General features: G+C 37.7%; 1 protein-coding gene across 4 annotated transcripts in view; it reads left to right on the top strand.

Annotated features, from left to right (window-relative positions):
- LOC110023720 overlaps window positions 1-19,145 on the top strand; it is a 69,548-nt gene that overhangs the window by 9,162 nt on the left and 41,241 nt on the right. For 2 of the 4 annotated variants that reach the window (XR_002293935.1, XM_020723263.1), the window contains exons 2-3: window positions 1,539-2,841; window positions 18,277-18,337. Coding sequence is in view for 3 of the 4 variants with exons in the window: in XM_020723263.1 (XP_020578922.1) it covers window positions 1,586-2,841; window positions 18,277-18,337 (1,317 nt within the window). In the remaining variant the exon portion in view is untranslated. Of the gene's footprint in view, window positions 1-1,522; window positions 2,842-18,276; window positions 18,338-19,145 lie in introns of all 4 variants that reach the window. The other 2 variants (XM_020723265.1, XM_020723264.1) reach the window with 2 other exon arrangements.

Here is a 19,145-nt window from a genome sequence, read left to right as displayed (position 1 = left end):
CCAACAAAAAACTCTCTCCCTTGTGTTCAGGAGGGGGGGGGGGGGGGTATATATATAATTCTTAGTGGCATCATAAAATAGGAATAAATAAAAATGAGGGATAAATAATTACGGGTTGGCGATTCTATGGGAAAACACACGGATTACAATGTGAGAGAGTCATAGAGAAAAATCCGGCGGTACATAGCTTCAATCCTTGTGCCTTAAGTTCTTTGCTATTTGAGGGTCATAAATAAATAGATCTAACGGTGCAAAGCCTTGATCTATGTGCCTTCGTTCTTTGCTTTGATTGGAGCAGAAATTCAACATGAATCTTATATTTTTTTTATGAAACTGTCTATTGAAATTTGGTTAATGGGCTGGAATCATGATAGTTGTTTGCAAAATGAATACAAATTGAAAAAAAAAAAAAATCTGACTTGTCCTCACAAGGCAAATCAAATTTTTATGTTTTGCTATTATTTCTTCTTCTTCATTGAGCATTGTCGTCTTTAATTATTTTATTCACCTCAAAATTTTTCCTTGTTTTGCAATGCATTTTTTCATTTCATTTTCTTTTTTGGGGATGTACATGCATAGCATTCAAAACTATCTAAATTACATATCTCACACTTAAACTTCACTATTTATGCTATTTAGTATTCATTAACAGTCTTAACTGATCTCGCTGCATGCTCGCCTGTGAGCTCGCCTCCAATGCTTTCACCTAGCGACAAAATTCCATGGTTAAAAAAAAAATGTTTTCATTCCATCCCCAATTTGCTGCTGATCTTGCCGTGGAAGCGTTTGAATTGAAAGGAACTTATTTAGGTCAAATAAATTATTTTATTGCTCTCTTTAGGAGTTTTTTTGCATTGTTTTCAATGCAGGCATGGTGTTTGTTTCTTGTCTTTTTTCTTTTTCTTCCCCGGTTCTTTGGCTTCGCTTAGCCATACTTGCAACACTGGTGATTTGAGCGTGCTTCTGGGTTTCTCGGGTTGTCTAGATGCATCTATGTAAGGATGGGGAATTCTCTTCTGACTGCTGCAGATGGTCTGAATTGCACAGTGATCATCTGATTTTAGCTGGAAGACGAGTGATTGGATTGGATCCCCCTGAAAGGGGTCTTCGCTGTTCACTCTCAGATAGCCTCACTGCCTCACGTGCAGCAGAAGGTAATTCTTCAATGGCAAACAAAATCGTTTTTGCTCTCGATGCCATCAAACTTGCTGCCAGGCAACAAGGGCATTGTTGGCAGCGAGCTCGCCGAAGCTCCCAGCCAGTTGTATTATGCGAACTTGCAGGCGAAGATGGATAACGGGGTTTGGAGAGTTTAGAAAGGGTATTATTTTTGTTTTAATTTGATTATTTTGGTTTTCATGGCTATAAATAGTTGATATTTGGTGTGGGATATGTAATTTAATTAGTGTTGAGTGCTATGTATGTAAATGTCCCTTCATTTTTTATATTCTCCTGTTTTTTTGCCTCCTCCTAATCGCCTCCCTACATTCTCTCTCTCTCTCTCTCTCTTTAATGCCTATAGATGCATATGCATGCAGATGCTCGAGTCGGAAACCAATGTAATTTAGGGTAACCACACTTCAAGATGCACAAGGGAGCATCACTATATGACGATTCTCTTACCAGAACAGGTGAAATATTGACCCGGGGTTTCCTTCTCGACTCTATAAGCACAGCACTGACTTTTGTATTTGGCCACGAAAATCAACAGAATTCGAAATCATCTTGTTGGTCATATTTTGGTGAAATTTGGCAGAAGTCTAGAAAATCTGAGTATAAGTTGAATAGCTACAAGAGAGGTTTGTCTGCTGTGGAGGACAATAACACATCTATCGACATTGAAGAAATATCTCAATCCTGTTTTGATTCCACCATTAAAAAAATGCACACTGCATCATCTCCCATCAAGAATGGTTTTGTCTACAAAAGAAGGAAAATGCAAAGGACTACTGTTGCACTTCTGTCAGGTGAAAATGCAGGTGAGGTTACTGAAGAAAATGCTCTATCTGAATTTACCCTCAGTTCCTCAGATTATCACTTGGCTCTGCACGAGGATAGTTCTGATGATGTTCAAGCAGCTGTATATCTTTCTAGTGACTGTCAAGATAATGGAAGGCCATCATTTTCAGGAAGAAATCATCTTGTACACCCTACTGTTAATTCACAACTTACTGATCATAAGAATCTAGAATCAATTAAAACTTGCACAAACAATCATCATGGTTCTGTTATGGACGTGTCACATTCTGTAGACGATAAACTTTGCTGTTCTTCAACAGGAAACTGCAATGCCATTAATGATATTCCGTGTGATTCGATTTTGACAGTGGGGGAAAACCATGTTGGGGACTGTTCTACTTCTGGTGGTATATTCTTAGAATCTCTTGAGAAGTTTGAATCACCGGAGGAAATGTGCATATATGTTCTTAAAAGGCATGGATTGCTTGGAGACAGCAATAGGAACGGTGCCTGTGTATCAGCAGAAAACCTGGGTTCTATTGGACCTTTGTTTTCTCCATGCAAAATCTGTGGTATTTCTGAAAGTGCTCTAAAAATGCTAATTTGCGATGATTGCGAAGAAGCATTTCATTTGTCATGCTGCAGACCAAAAATAAAAAGGCTACCTAGGGATGAATGGTACTGTCAATCTTGCTTCATAAAGAAACGGAAACACCTACTAAGGAAGAATATGGGAACATCATCAGGTAATGTGGGTGATATTTCTGAGAGTGGTGGTCCTATAGCATCCATGTTGAGAGACTTACGCCCACATAGATCTCGAGTACGCATTGGTGAGGATTTTCAAGCTGAAGTTCCTGATAGTCCTGACCCGTTCTATAAGTATGTCATTTTGTTCCTCTTCATTCTTCCGTAACTTTTTTTACTAATCACTGAAGAATCCATGCTACATTTAAGCTGTTAGCAAGAAGAAAATAGGAATTGATTGGGAATCATGGTGTGTGTTAGTGACTTAAAATTTTTAATTTTCAAATTAAGCTCTTTTCTCATTCTAAATGCATGAAAAATCCATAGAACTTCAGGTTGTTAACAAGGAAGAAAAACATGAATTGCATGGTAATCATAGGAAGTTATTGGTGTCATAAAAATTTAAATTAAGGTTTAAATGAATTGAATTCTATATTTCAAGGTCATCGACATCTTTTTCTCAGTTTTGAATATGATGAAATCTATCCAGCAAGAGATAATATACCTTTAGCTAAAAGATTCTATGACATTGTAAAGTACCTCTTTTTTTATTTTTGTAATTTTAGGTAGATAGCTAGGTGATAGTAGTTTTCATTATCGAGCAAGTCAATCCCTATTTAGATGTTAGTATCTAATTAAGAAAACAAATCTTTTGCAATATAATGGTAAGTCTGCAAATTTTTCTCTTTCTCCACATCATTCACGAGTAGGACCTGAAATTGGGATGCCTTTAAGATTCATGATAATATTTTATTGTTATATGAAATGAATATGAACATTGGTTATATCTTAGGGTTTGTTTGTGGCAGATGCAGCTTATCCAACTTATCTAGATAAGCTGCTTATCCTGATAACTTGCTGATCAACAGCTGATCCGAATAAGCTGGTTGGCTGTTTGGTTTATGCATTTGGAAAACAGCTGATTTGCACATGTTTCTGGATAAATGACCAATATGCCCCTGATCTGAATAACTTATTTAGCTGTTTGGTTTGTGCGTTTGGAAAACAATTGATTTGCAGTTGTTTCTGGATAAATAATTATTCTGCTACCGTGCAGTTGTGCTGTTTGCAAAAAAATTGTTTCGACTATATATTTGATAGTTTAGAACAAAATAAAAAAAACATTTCATAACAATACAAAAAAGAGCGCACACCACACTTAATAGTGAGTAACAAGAATAAAAAAAAAGAAAATACATATTAAAATTATAATTAAAAGTATTATAACATTCTATCTAAAAAGCAGAAGCATGTCACGAGCAACGTTGTCCTGTAGGGATGTCGGATCCCGATCATTATCGACAATGGAATCGGGTGGACTGTCTGCTCCCCTGATGGACTCACACTTGTCTAGACCGTCTGCCCACTATGGACACTTGTAGAATTGACGTCCGTAGCTATGTGACCTGCGCGACGTGGAGTAACAAAGATGACAGTCCGCAGCGACATAACACTCGCCCAGAGTTTCCCGAAAACCTTGAGCTCTTCTTCCTACAATAATTCAAGGGAGAACACGTCAGTCATAAAATTAGATTAAATAAAAAAAATTGTGGAAATTGAAAATAAGAAATGGTATTGAATGAAGAAACAAAAAATTGATTAAAAAAATCAGGTGTGAGGGCTCAAAGAACTCATTACTCCAACCAACCAATCTGTCACTACATGAAGACAATAGATCTCTTAAAAAATAAGGTTTTTGGTTGCATTTTACCCACATAAAACCAACCTCCCGAGTGTCACATATGCATATCACCAAAAAAGGTCATCTTGAGGATCCTCAAAAACCATTTCGTCGAAAATAAAAGAGGAATTTTGTTGTCTTCATTCGAATTTCACAAGTGACACCAACCAACATTGACTAACAGTGACTGATAGGCCATCTGAAAAACCCAGAAAGGTCAAATGACTCATCATCGACCTCACAAGCCCATAAAAAAAATAAAATAAAACTTACATGGTGAAGAAAGAAGCCAAACTCATGAAAATTACAAAACCAAAAAAAATGCAGGCGCGAGGGCTCAGAGAACTCATCACTCCAACTAACGAATCTGTCACTACAATACGACAGTTGATCTTGTAAAGAAATGAGTTTTTGGTTGGCTTTAACCCACATATGACCAGCTTCCCATATGTCATATGTGCATATCACAAAAAATGTCATCCAGAGTAGCTTAAAAACTCGTTGGTCTGAAAAAAAAACATATGTATTTGATTGACCTCATTGTGCATATAAACAAAAAAACCATCCAGAAACGCCTCATAAATTGATGCACCGAAAATAAGAAAGCTACTTGGTTGCCTTCATTGGGATTTCACATGTAACACTAACCAACAATGAACAATAATTTATCCAGAAGAACCCATAAGGTCCAGAGTTTTATCATGTATCTCACAAGCCCGCAAAAAAAAAAAAAATCATATAAAACTCAAACATAAAATAAAGAAAAAAAATCACATTAAAGTTTAAAATCCAAAAATATCTGTGATGCAATTTAAATACAATAAACATAAAAGTTTTTAAATTAACAAGACATGTCCACTCAAGATTCAAAAATGTCATTCGCTATCTGCTCTCTCAATATTGTAATCTCCGATGCACTTTCAGAGAATTTCAGATTTGTAAAGGAAAGTAGAAAGTAAGAAAAACAATGTCAATATACTGAAATACAGTATCAATGCTGCCATTTGCAAAATAAAGATGGGTTCAATCTGCAACCACAGATAGCATCTTTGATACACTCCCTCAATGCAACCATCTCGACTGCGCCTTCGCCATTCTGAGTTTGAAATTCATACTACTCTATCACAGCCTCAGGTATAGAATGCCGAACCTAGAATTTGAAAGCTTCAAGAGGGACATGCTTCTAATCATTGTCAACCAAACTGAAGTCCCTATATGACCGAGAGGGATGCCATCAAATGAAGTTGTGGAGTATCATAATGGTCACCACAATGTGTAGTTGTTTGAAAAATGTGTACGACGACATATCACGTAGGATGATTCATTTCTTTTTCCAAACCCCAAATGTTATTTCAATCGCCCCGCATAAGGAAGATGATGTTTGTTAAACATTTCTTTTCTACCTTGGGTCGCGCCACTTGATCTCTCGAAATTAGGAATATGATATTTGGTATCTGGATATGACTTTAGGTACCCCCTCTGCAAGAAATATCAAGCATTTACAAAATAATATTTACCTGTTATGAAAGACACAATTAGTGATTTGATAGATATAACTAATAGGTTTAAAAACCTACAAACCTGAAGGTGGGTGAGGGAAGCACTGTCTACTATTCTTTGTTGCATAGGCAAAAAGACGACTGTCATATGCATTCCCTTCTCATTTGACCAACACAAATGTGAAGCACTTATTGAAGTCATAGGCGACAATCACATTTTGGGTAGTTGAACTATACTGACCAATGTACGTCACCTTTTCATGGCCAGGTAGTCAAACATCCACGTGTGCACCGTCAATTGCCCCAATACAGTTCTGTTTAGATTTGTTAGAGACGTAAATCCCGACACACTAATTACATTCTGCAGTAAACATAATACGCTAATGAAACTTACTTTGAAAAATGTCATGTAACGCGCGTCATTAGCAATTTTTTCTAGAGTTGTATCGAATGATGGATCCTCTGACTTAATTTATGTGGGACGCTAAGCTAACTAGTACTTTCAGACCTTCTGAGAAGTATCGGCTTATTGTCTTTGAGAAATACTGGAATCGCTTCATAGCTCCTCTAATTGATTCGTTATGAGATAGAATGTATAGTGTTGTTACCAACACCTCCCTTATAGTTGTTTTGGAGGAACCTTGGAGTTCGTAGTTGCTACCTAGCTCGTGAAGGAGATCCAAAAAAATGGGTACACTCATGCGAAATATATTGCAGAACCTTATTGGTTGCGCAACGAGCATCTCACCCACTCATTTATCTTCAACAAGGGACGATGTCATGCGTGGTGTTCGAGCAGTGATGGAGCGCTAGTATTCTAACAGCAATATAAAATCTCCCAGCCACAATCATTATTTTCAGAGTTCTCGCTGTCGTTCCATTCTGATGAAATGATTTGTTAGGGTAACATGCTATGAATAAACTGTTTTTTAAAAAGAAATGTATAAATCTAATAGCTCTTAATTGAAATAACTAATACATCCATTGTTTTAATCACGACATATTCCACAAATCATTGTCCTAGAAAATAAAGAAAAAACAAACAAATTCAATAAAAATAAAAAATAATAAAGCCAACAAATAACACACTCATTTTTCAATCGAGACGTAAATATTTGACACGTAGCTCGGGCCGCAGTCTCATGAATATTTGCCTATGGGTCGGGTCCTCGAGTAGTTTAACACATTTAAATAAAAGGCCGGATCAAGCACAAATTCTGGAACTGCATCTAAAGCAACAAAAAATTCTTCGATGGTGGTGTCAGGTGTAGCAACAAGTGGCGAAGCTGCAAATACTTCTATCAATTTATCTATTGAGCTTTTCACGAAAATATCTTTTTTATCCTTCTTTTCTCCAGCCTGGGCCTCTTTGATTGACTCGTCGACTCGAGCTCCCTCAGGTTTATGCTAGACCCTTCACCATAACCCGTAACCTGCTCGGGTGGCAAGTCATCTGGGATGCCTGCAAACTTCTGCTCACTTGTATTGAACGCATGCTGACCCGTCGCGACAATCCCCTTAAACATTACATTAAATTTATCTTCCAAGCCCGAGTCAATTTTGCACACCTTAACTGTTTTTGCAGTTGGTATCGTCTGCAACGTTGTGGGGAGGCATATTAGTTGAAAAAAAATGATAATAAACCAAAATAGAGTATAATTATTACTTTTAACTTCTCAGTCCACCATTCATCTGGAGCATCAATGGTTCGCTTAATGGGATCACAACCTAGCCTAGTGGATCCCCGTTTTAGCTCCTTCCATAACTTCCGCTCATTTTTCAATTGATCTCACTTGTTTTTGAATTTGAGTCTGTCATACTCCCTATCAATTCTTTGAAACACTTCAAAATATTTTGCCAACTTTGTTATAGTATGTGATAGACCTATTTTTTATCTCAATTTCTTTAATACAAAAATTTTAAAAAATGTTTGTTATTTCCTTATCTCACATTGTTGACTGACCCCCTTTATTCATCTTAGTCATGTTGGAACTAAATGAAGAATTTATAGTTAAACAAATTAACTTAACATATAATAAACTCATCTTTTTACATCATTATATAATGAGAACGAAATAATTCGAATTAAATATCAATAATAAGAAAAGAGATGATAACAAGAAGGGGCTCCATTATCATACAAGGAAAAAAAAGCATCTGAAATCATTATAAGGGAGATCTCCTACACCCATGAAAAATCCTTCAAACCACAGTATAATCCAAAAAAAAAAAAAGGTCTCATCTATCATTAAAATAGTTGAGAAGATTCATAATACAAATCAAAAAGTTAAAAATAGAAGAGCCACTTAATTTGGAAGCCCAAAATTTGGTTAGAAGTTCAATAAGAAGTGAAGCATCTATTTCAACCACAACATTTTCCACCCAAAAACATTTATAAGCACAACCCACAAATACAATACAAAAAATTTAATGGGCCTCACATCAGTGAAAATATCATCATGTCTCTTTGCATTGAGCTGGCTTTGCATTTGAAAAATAAGCTTCAACAACTCAAGCTTTCCTAAATCAGTAACAACCAGCTTTTTCAACAGGCAATCAACAACCAAAATTACAACACACAAGCCAAAACCATTTTTTCCAACCGAATTATAGCAAAAAAATCCAAACTTGGAATTTTCTCCTATTCGCAACGGAGACCACTCCTCTTTACCCAGTCAATACATATGTCATTTCTGTGTTTTAGGGGAGTTTTTTGTTTGAGATTTCTGCCAGGAGAGCCTTCAATATCTCATTGTCCCCTCCCAGGGCTGTATCCGACGTTGAGAATGTGCTATGGTTGTAAATCGTCCTGTGGTGGTGTGTATCATTCCTTCTTCTGCTTGTTGCCACCCCTTCCAACCCCTCTACTGCCTGCTACCTCCCTTCCAGTACACTTGCTGCTTGCTGGCACCCTTTTCAGTACACTTGCTGCTTGCTGTCGCCCTGTCTAACCCTTCCTTGTTCCCACCCCTTCCCACTCTCTCCAGCTTGCCATCCAGCTGTCGAACAACCCTACTCCCCTTGTTGTCGCCACCTTGCAATCCCCCTTCCGACTTCACCATAGCTATCCAGTTGCAGGCCATCCTTCCTCTAGCTAGCCTCTAGACCACCTTACCACCTACAGCTCTCAGTTTCTACCTCCTGGAATAGCAGCGCACCACCTTCGAACCTCGCCCTAGTGAATATTTGTGTTTGTGTCGTTGTTTTTCCTATTTCAATTGTCTTTGATTGTAACCCTTTTTGCTCTTGAGTAGTAATATTCACATTCTCTATTGTGGTCTCAGTTTACTTCAATATTTTTATGTGTTAAAGCTAGTATAACCCTAGTCATATTCTGAGTTTCTAACGTCCTTCATGCCCCAAACATACCTTCACCCAAAAAAATAATTTCTGCTCTCTTATCCAATACCATCTTTCACTCCCCCCTAATCCAAACCCATACCATAACACCATTGAGACACATGCTCGAACTCACCTGGGAAGAGATACAATGAGAAATTTGTCGATTTCAATAGAGGCTTACGGGGATTGATGACAATTCCTAAGGGAAATTTACCCTCGATTGTGATACAGAGAATCAAAGAGGAGAAAGAGACGAGAATTTGAACCCCTTCCACATGGAGGACTTCAGTGATAAGGAGACAAACCACAACACTTTGAAATTTGTTATCAGAGGAAGTCGAGAGATGATGTGATGTATGGAGGATATAGAGATTTTAGAGTGAAAGTGGATTTACCAGATTTTGAAGAAGGGATGAATCCAGATGATTTCATCGAATGTTTGTAGTTTGTTAAGAGAATGTTGAAGTGAAGGCAAGTTTACCAGATTTTGACGGCCGCATAGATCCGGACGAGTTTATCAAGTTGCTCCAAACATTGGAACAATTTCTTGAGTTTAATGACATTCCACATGGCAAAAGAGTTAAATTGAGAACTAATAAATTCGGTAAGAACACTTCCTTGTGGTAGGAAAACTTGAAGCATCTTCGCCAGCATGAGCAGAAAAGAGAAATTACTACTTGATCTAAGATAAAAAAGATGCAGTGCAAATTTCTTCTCCCACATTATCGACACGACATATTCATAAAACTCCACCACCTGCACTAGAGTGATTCTTTTGTAGAGGAACCTAACTGAATTTTAATCAATTTATATTAAAATATGAGCTAGTGGAGCCATATGAGTACACAATAGTGAGATATCTTAGAGGACTAAGGTTGTATATTAGTAATTTAGTGTAGCTGCTGTCATAGTGATACTTGATGTATAAACCTTAACCCTGAAAATCCACATTACTTTTCAGAGAAGGTTCAACCACATGATCAAGTAGTAAGAGTACATGTGCCCAAGGAAAAATAAATTTAGAGTGGAGAAAAGGCGGAGAAAACTAACGCTCTCAAATTTGTCTCAGTTGCTAATTGTTTTTAATGTCATGGCTTTGGGCACATTGCATCCCATTATTCAAACAGAAGTGCAATATCTTACACTGAGCAGGATGACATGGAGGAGGCAGAGGGTGAAAATCCAGAGGAGAATGGAGAGTACCAGTTTTCCGAAGATGGGGTAGAGATGCTTGTAATCTAACGAGTCATTTAGACTGAGCCCAGTAGAGAGAAACTGTGAATCTGCCACAATATTCTTTGTACATGTTTTACCATGAAGGAAAAGTCATGCAACTTTATTATAGATTGGAGATAGTTGTGAAAATGTTGCATCTACATAGATGGTGGATAAATTGAGACTTGCTACTAAAAATCAATTCCAACCATATTCTCTGACTTGGTTGAAGAAGGGGATTAAGGTCAGAGTTGATAGGAGATGTTTTGTGAAGCTTTTATTGGCGATAAATTTCATGAGCAAATGTGGCGTGACTAGTACCTATAGATGCATGTGACATCCTATTAGGCCGTTCTTGACAGTATGATTACTGCACACATCATGATGGCTATAGGAATACAAACTCTTTCACTAAAATGGGAAGCACATTGTACCCTGGCCTAGGAAGTAGTCCGAAGTATTTGAGAATGTCGTGATATGAACCATCTTTTTGCAAGCCTTGAGATAAACACTAACACAACTAGTATTGGTTGTCTAAGAAGGTGATGTGTTCAAGAGACCAATATCGAACACAGAGCAGTCTCCATTAAGAGGGGTCCATCATTTCTCATTTCCGATAGAGATGACAAGTTCTAAGCCATTTTTGGAACTCTATTGAGTAAGCTTGTTAATAAATTTCAGTTTAGTTCAGCAGCGCTTCCACAAACATATGACGGTATAGGAGTGGTGACCTATTATTTTGAAAATCTTCCCCGTTGCTTTCTAAGGAAGAACGTTAAGCAACAAGATTCAAGTATTATTAAAGGAGAAGAATAAGCCTCTCCTATCTGGGAAAAGTGATGCGGGAGCTACTCGTGCTCGCAAGACCACGAAAATGAAAATCTAAAAAATGCAAGATTCCACATGTCGTGGATTTGACTATTCTGCTTGCATGGAGTGCCGACAGAGGCACCTAATTTTCTTTTACTACATATTTCTTTCCTTTTAGTTTATTTCATGTCTTCCTTTCTAATTAAGACATTTTTTTATTATGGACCTATTTATGTGTGAGTTTTACTATTTTAATTTGAGTATTTAGGAGACTATAATATCTGTTTCAACCCTAAAGAGTTTTGTATCATCTTCCTTTTGCAAGTAGTGTTTCTATACTTGTGTAGAAACATGTTGCAAACCTCCTCGACCTCCGCACCACACCGTTACATCATATGGTTCTGTGTTTTCAGCTGGGGCAGATGCCGATCAATGTTGAGACTGCTGTCCAACAACAAATTTTGCCCCATACACATTCTAAATGTCGTCGTTCTCCCATATTCTTTTCCCCTTCCTATCCCACAGCCATCCTCTGCTAAAACTGCTTCCTAAACACTCTTTAGGAGCTCTAGGACAGTGTAATGAGGGTTTTTAGATTTAGTGTAACATAATTTAAGCATTTTTATATATGAACGCACGCGACGCTCACATACACATACACTTCTATTCTCACAGCGAAACATCCTTGTTCCATTTTTGTATTCCTTCAGCTCTACCCCTGCTTCACGTCGTTCTGCCTGGCTGCAGGTCAAGACACATAAAATTGGAGGGATATTTAGGCTCAAATTATTAAAAATAGTTATACATATTTTTATTTACAAATATCTATTTGATTTTCTAGACATCAACTCCAATTGCCTCTTTTTTCTGTTGATTTTTTCCCAAACCTGCAACCCGATGGGCTGTAGCTCTCACTTTTTTGTTCTAAACTTCTAGCTCTCTGCCTCGAAGTCATCCGTCCAAGGAATTTTGAGACAGAGGAGATACAAGATAGAGAAGATGGGGAAAACAAAATACTTTTATATGATATATACATATAAACATATACATATATACATGTACATACTGCATACATGCATATATATATATATATATACATATATATATATAGTTTCGCCATCAAATGGCGTCGTTTTCCTTCCCGCTAGGCTTTGCCAGGGTTTCGCCTCATGGTGAACCCTAGCAACTGTTATGGCTTCGCTGCTTCTTTTGCGTCTTTGCGCCTGATTCCGTTTCGTCTCCCTGTCTTTTGGTCTCACGAGTTTTTCCCGGCTCTGAGATGCGGCTCGTCTCCCGTCTTCTCGTCTCGCGAGCTTTTCCGGCTTGGGAGTTCCCGGCTTTGCGGCTCTACGGCTTTCGTCTCGCGGGTACAGCTCGTGGATTCTGCAGCTCATCTTCCCGTCTCGCGGGTACAATGCGCGATTTCTGCGGCTCTTCCTGTCTTACAGCGTGTTCTCCTTTTCAGCTTCGACTGTTTCAACATGATTTTTCTCGTGTTTATCATAGCTGCTTTCTTCTCTGTTCTTAACGCCCACACCTCTTTGAGGATGACTTCGGACAGATCGTATGCAGCTTCCCTTGAGGGTGTCCACTCCTCAGGTACATCTAAGACGTTCTCTTTCTCTCTTTCGTTTGAGTGGGTGGAGGATATCAAGAAGTCTGATAGGAAGAATGAGAAATCTGCTATTTTTATTACAGAAGCTGGATGTATTCAACTTTCTTCCTTTTGTTGTCTGATTTTTTTTAGGAAATTTCTATATGATCATCTCAAAATGAAGCTTATTTGCAAGGAATTTGAATTTATGCACCTTATTGAGAGTGAAAAATTGGACTATTTGATGGGAGACACATTCTTATTCAAATTAATAATAAAGAAGATTACACGCGCTTATTTGCTAGAAGGATAATATAGATTGATAAAGATTGATAAATATAGATTGATAACAGAAAAATGAAGATTCTGAAATGATCTGCGGATTTTGATCCACAGACGAAACCACAAGTCATTCCGGTTTTGATTCACCTCTCTGGTTTGAAATTTCATTATTTTTTTCAAAAAATATTGTGTTATATTGCCTCAGCTTATGGTAAACCACTCAAGACAGACATTCCTACTTTTAATCTTTTCAGTCTATCTGAAGCAAGGGTGCTTGTTGAAAGAAACATTACTTTTTCTGTTTCTGAGGAAATCTGGTTTGACACACAACACCATGGATATTGGCAGAAGGTAGAGATTGAGCATTTTTCTTCGTATTGTTCAAACTATCGTATGTTCGACCACTCCAATTCTCAATGCCATCATTTCAATACCATCATCTACACTCCCACCTTAGACCAAAAAAACAAAATACTTCACTAGAGGCAGTGATTTCATCTCCTCCTAATCAACTCCAAGTTATTGACGCTATTGATCATAAAAAAGATACACCTAAAGACGTCACTATCCCCATAGACAATAAGTCAACCATTCAGTCTCCACACAACGCTATAACTCCCCCGTCTTTGGAACCTCTTATCGTGGAGGCGAGAGATTCTTCAAACTCCACATTCCCTAGAACCTATCACTGATATTACGGGTGAAAATACTTATGTTGCTTCACTACCGTCCATCAGGTCCAGAAAGATGTCAATGTTATGTAGACTCATGAGGATTGTGATGTGCGACGACCTACACCTGTTCGACCACTTTTGGACCAATCCATTGATCAGATGAGTCAATCCTCGGATGAGGAATGATAGATCTACACATCCAGGAGGAAGAAGAAGAATGGAGGCCTACTTGAGCTAAAAAATAGGATGGATAATACTTTGGTTACTTAATTTGTTAGCCGTCTCTCTTCCGAAAACTAGAGGCAGGGGATGACTAAAGTGGGACGTCCCTAGCACTTTTTGCGCCCGTTGGTGGCTTTTTGGTATTTTTATCTTTATGTGTGCTTGCTTTATTGAGTTTTTATGAGTGTTGTATTGTGTGAGTTGAACCTTCTTTTAGGCTCTCTCATACAAACTATATGCACATTTTTCTCTTTAATATATTTGCCCATGGGCCTTATATATATATATGTGTGTGTGTGTGTGTGTGTGTGTGTGTGTAGTGGTTTTTTACCCTTAGCGTCTGCTTCGATAATTCTTGTGTCTCTGCTTCAACTTCGTCGTCGGCTTCTCGCGTCGTCTGCCACTTTGCTCAAGCTAATTTAGGGGCCCTCGTCGTCCGCTTCTGCGATTTTGGCAGGCTGCGTCGCTTCCGCTCCTCGTCTGTTTGCTGTAGGCTAAAGGGCATCGTTCTTCGTCTCCTTCGTCGTCTGCCGCTCTGCTCGAGCTGATTTCACAGGTCCGCTTCTGCGCTCTGCTTGAGCTAATTTCGCAGGGTCCTCGTTCTGCGTCATCCGCTTCTGTGTCCTGTTTGTTGCAGCCTATAGGCCGTCGTTATTGACACTAGTGATCATCAAAAGAATGCCCCTGAAGACGTCACTATTCTCGCAGTCAATATTACAATCATTCAGCCGTCTCTGAAACCTACTGTCGTGGGTGAGAGGGAGATTCTTCAGACCCCACTTGCCCTAGAACCTATCACCGTTATTACAGATGACAATACTTCTACTGTTTCACTACTGCCTCATCAGGTCGAGCAAAATGTTAATGTTACTCAGGTTAATGGGGATCGTGATGTGCAACAGCCTACAGCTTACACCTGTCCAGCCAACTATGGAATAATCTATTGATAAAATGAGTCAATCATCGGATGAGGAATGACAGGTCTACACATCAAGGAGGAAGAAGAATGGAGACCTACTTAAGCTCAGAAGTCTGATGGATGATGCTTTGGTTACTTTGGGCAATGACACTCACCTTACTAATTTGTTAGCAGGTTCAATTCCGAGAACTAGAGGTAAAGGGAGGACTAAAGTAGGACGTCTCTAGCATTTTTGCGCCTTTTGGTGGTATTTTGGTTTTTTACTTTTATGTATTTTTGCTTTATTTGGGTTTTGTGTGTGTTGTATTGTGTGAGTTGAGTTTTCTTTTAGGCTCTTTTATACCGTTTTAATATATTAGCCCTTGAGTTTTTTCTATTATATATATATATAGTGAAGAAAATAATATATCGTCTCCCTGCTCTGCTACTAGCGTCTGCTTTCGCTTCGCTCGTCTCTGCCTCTCGCGTCGTCTGCCCATTTTGATTCGTCGCTCGTCTCTGCCTCTCGCGTCGTCTGCCCATTTGGATTCGGCGATCTGTGTCGTTTATTAGGTCGCATCTCCTTCGTCGTCTTGTCGCCGCTTCTGCGCTCTGCTCCATGATCTTCGGGGTGACGTCGGCTTCTGCGTTGTTTCGCAGGGGTCTCGTCTGTTCGCAGGGGTTTTGTCTCTGCGTCGCTGCGACGTTTGCTGAATTTGCAGGGTTTCTGGTTCTGCTCCTTGGACTTTCTGGATTCTGACTTTGCTCTTCTTTGCTCTGTTCAGTGTTCTTAACGCCACACCTCTATCTATTAGGGATGACTTCGAACAGATCGTATGCTGCTGCTCTTGCAGGTGTCAACGCCGCCTCAGGTACACCTAAATCGTGCTCTTTCCCAGCGACGAAGAATCTTTCCCTCCTTCGTTTGAGTTGGAGGAAGCTATTAAGAAACCTGGAAGGCAGAATGGAAAATCTGTCATTTTTTTTATAGAAGCTGAAGGTATTTAACTTGCCTCCTCTTGTCTACTGAATTTAGTTGGAAAATTTCTGTATGGTCATCCAAAAATGGAGCTAATTCGTAAGGAATTTGAGTTTATGCACCTGATTGGGGAGTGAAAAATTGGACTGTTAGATGAAAGACACATTCTTATACAAATTAATAATGAAAAGGATTACACGCGTTTATTTGCTAGAAGGATAATCTGGATTGATAACAGAGCAATGAAAATTCTCAAATGGTCTATAGATTTTGACCCTCATACGGAACCTCCGATCATTCTGGTTTGGATTCGCCTCTATGGTCTGAAATTTCATTATTTTACTTAAAAAGTTTTGTACGCTATTGCCTTAGCTTATGGGAAGCCACTCAAAACGGACATTCCTACTTTTAATCTTTCTCGTCCATCAGAAGCCAGAGTACTTAGTGAAAGAGACATCACTTTATCTATTTTTGAGGAAATTTGGTTGGGTACACAACATCATGGGTATTGGCAAAAGGTAGTGATTGAGCATTTTCCTTCGTATTGTTTAAACTATCGTATGTTTGGCCACTCCAGTTCTCAATTCCACTATCTACATCCACACCTCAGACCAAAAAAACGCAGTGCTCCGTCAGAGACAGTGATTTCATCTCCTCCTGATCAACTTCAAGTTATTGACAATATTGATTATCAAAAGAATGCCCCCGAAGACGTCACTATTCTCGCAGACAATTTTATAACCATTCAACCGCCTCTGGAACCTACTATCATGGGTGAGAAGGAGATTCTTCAGATGCCACTTACCCTAGATTCTATCACTCTTAATATAAGTTGCAATACTTCTACTGTTTCACTACCGCCTCATCAGGTCGAGCAAGCTGTAACTGTCACTCAGGATCATGGGGATCATGTGCAACAACCTACACCTGTCCAACCAACTTTGGAACAATTTATTGATCAAATGAGTCAATCATCGGTTGAGGAATGACAGGTCTACACATCGAGGAGGAAGAAGAAGAATGGAGACCTACTTGAGCTCAGAAATCTGATTGATGATACTTTGGTTACTTCGGGCAATGACACTCACCTTACTAATTTGTTAGCAAGCTCAATTCCAGGAACTAGAGGCAGAGGATGGAAATTGGGACGTCCCTAGCACTTTTGCGCTCTTTGGTGGCTTTTTGATTTTTTATCTTTATGTATCTTTGTTTTATTTGAGTTTTGTGTGTTATGTTTTGTGTGAGGTGAGATTTTAAGCTCTCTCATACAACCTTTCTGTATCTTTTTCGTTTTTAATGAATTAGCCCTTGGGCTTTTTTCAAATATATATATATATATATATATATATATAATTATACAGAATCCTAACCCTTCAATTTCATCCTCCTAATGCATGATGGTGCAGTGGAACTGGAATTGCCAAAGTGATCGATTTCTGTGAATGGTAATTTTAATAAAAAATTTAAATATTTAATTAAAATCAAAACTAATTAGATGACATATATTTTCTTAACTTACGTTTTTGCTCATTTTTGGCATTACATTTTGCCACCACCACAACTATCGGAGGTTCATTGCTTGAGCAAGGAACCATGAGAGTAGTTTAAAACCCTTTCCAATGTTGTGATTGCTTCATATAGGTATGCAACATGTTCATAAAATGCTAGAACCTTTCTATTAATGCTTTACAAATAATTTAGGTTTTTAAAGATGTCACATTGCTAGTTCCATAGCTAGAGGGCTAAATATGGCAACATGTTAGGATATTATGGGAATATGAAAAATGTTTGATTTTGACAGTAAGATGAAGACAAAAGTTAGATGTTCCTGGTCATACATTTTCTCTCTTATTTGATTTCACTTAGATTGGGCAGTATAAAAAAATATCAAATAATTAGAGCAACTATAGTTTATTCTCTTCATTGCACTTTTTGTAAGCATGCCTGAACATTTTAGACCTTGTTTAAGATGTTGGGTTCAATATTATTTAGCAATTATGTATTTGTTTTAACTTGATGCTTTAAGAAGATAAAATATTCAGGTTCATATGCACTTTGCCATAATTCTTAAGATGGTGAAGATGATGAAGTTGTGAATTTTGACATATGGTTTTTTGTTACTTTTCAGCAGGACAAAAATATTTAGGAGATATTTAGGCTTTTTCTGTGATAATTACTTGATGGCAAAGAACATTTTAAAGAAGTGTTCACCATTCTATTGTTTGTTGCCTCTTATGTTCTTCATTCATTTTATTCAAGATTGAAAAAGTAAAACTGCAGATAGATTATTTATTTTTTGTTCTATTATTTGTCATTTCAACTTGCTAAGATGTAAATTGTCACATTTTTATCCTTCCATATCCTATTTGGAAAGTGCGGACGATTATTTTGGTGAGCCCAAGGAGATGGATCATGCCGATTATTGTAGCTTTGAGGTAATATTCTCTTTTGGTGTTCATGCATGCGTACGTACACTATTATTTGTGTTGTTTTATGAGCATTTAGGTGAATGTTGAGCTTATGTATGTGGATTTTTACCCGCATCTAGGGCAAATTTCAAGTCGCTTCCTTAATGATGGGTAAAATATCATTTGGGCTCATTATACTTTAGATGTTTTGCATACATCTCTCAAGTTTGAAGTCAGAAAATATTTTTCAATTTTTTGTACCATGTAATGTTGTTCGGCCTGGTAAACTCACTGTTTTTTTTTAAATTTAATTTCTTACATTTTGTCCTGCTTAATTTTCTAACCTAATTGTTAACTTTGCAAATTTACCCAATGATGTAGGGAAATGCACAAGTTGCATCTAACTAGGTGATTTGGGTGGTTAATCCCAAACTATTAAATATGATTAGTGTGGTATTCAATAACATTTTGAAGATGTCATTAAATAGAATTTATTAATATTTCTTGAAATATCAATCGTTTATTATGACTTAGGATTTAGGGTTTTCTTATTGTTTACTAAATGATGATTTGAAAGAAAATCAAGCAAGCAAAATCAAAATTCTGACGTCATATATTACCATTTCATGTAATTTTTTTGTTTATTTTGATGTTATTCATTCAAAATTATTGTTTAATTGATACCGGAGTTAACCCAAACACAATAGAACAATAATATTATTGCTGAAATTCGAATGGGAAGCTACAAACAACCAACTTAAATAGGAAATAACAACACGCCAAACTGAAATCTGAAATTGTGACAAAGGACAACACTAACTCAAATTCGGGGGGG

The sequence above is a fragment of the Phalaenopsis equestris genome, unplaced genomic scaffold (assembly GCF_001263595.1).
Source record: "Phalaenopsis equestris unplaced genomic scaffold, ASM126359v1 Scaffold000227, whole genome shotgun sequence".
NCBI lineage: Eukaryota > Viridiplantae > Streptophyta > Magnoliopsida > Asparagales > Orchidaceae > Phalaenopsis > Phalaenopsis equestris.
This window is presented reverse-complemented; position numbering and strand designations above follow the sequence as displayed.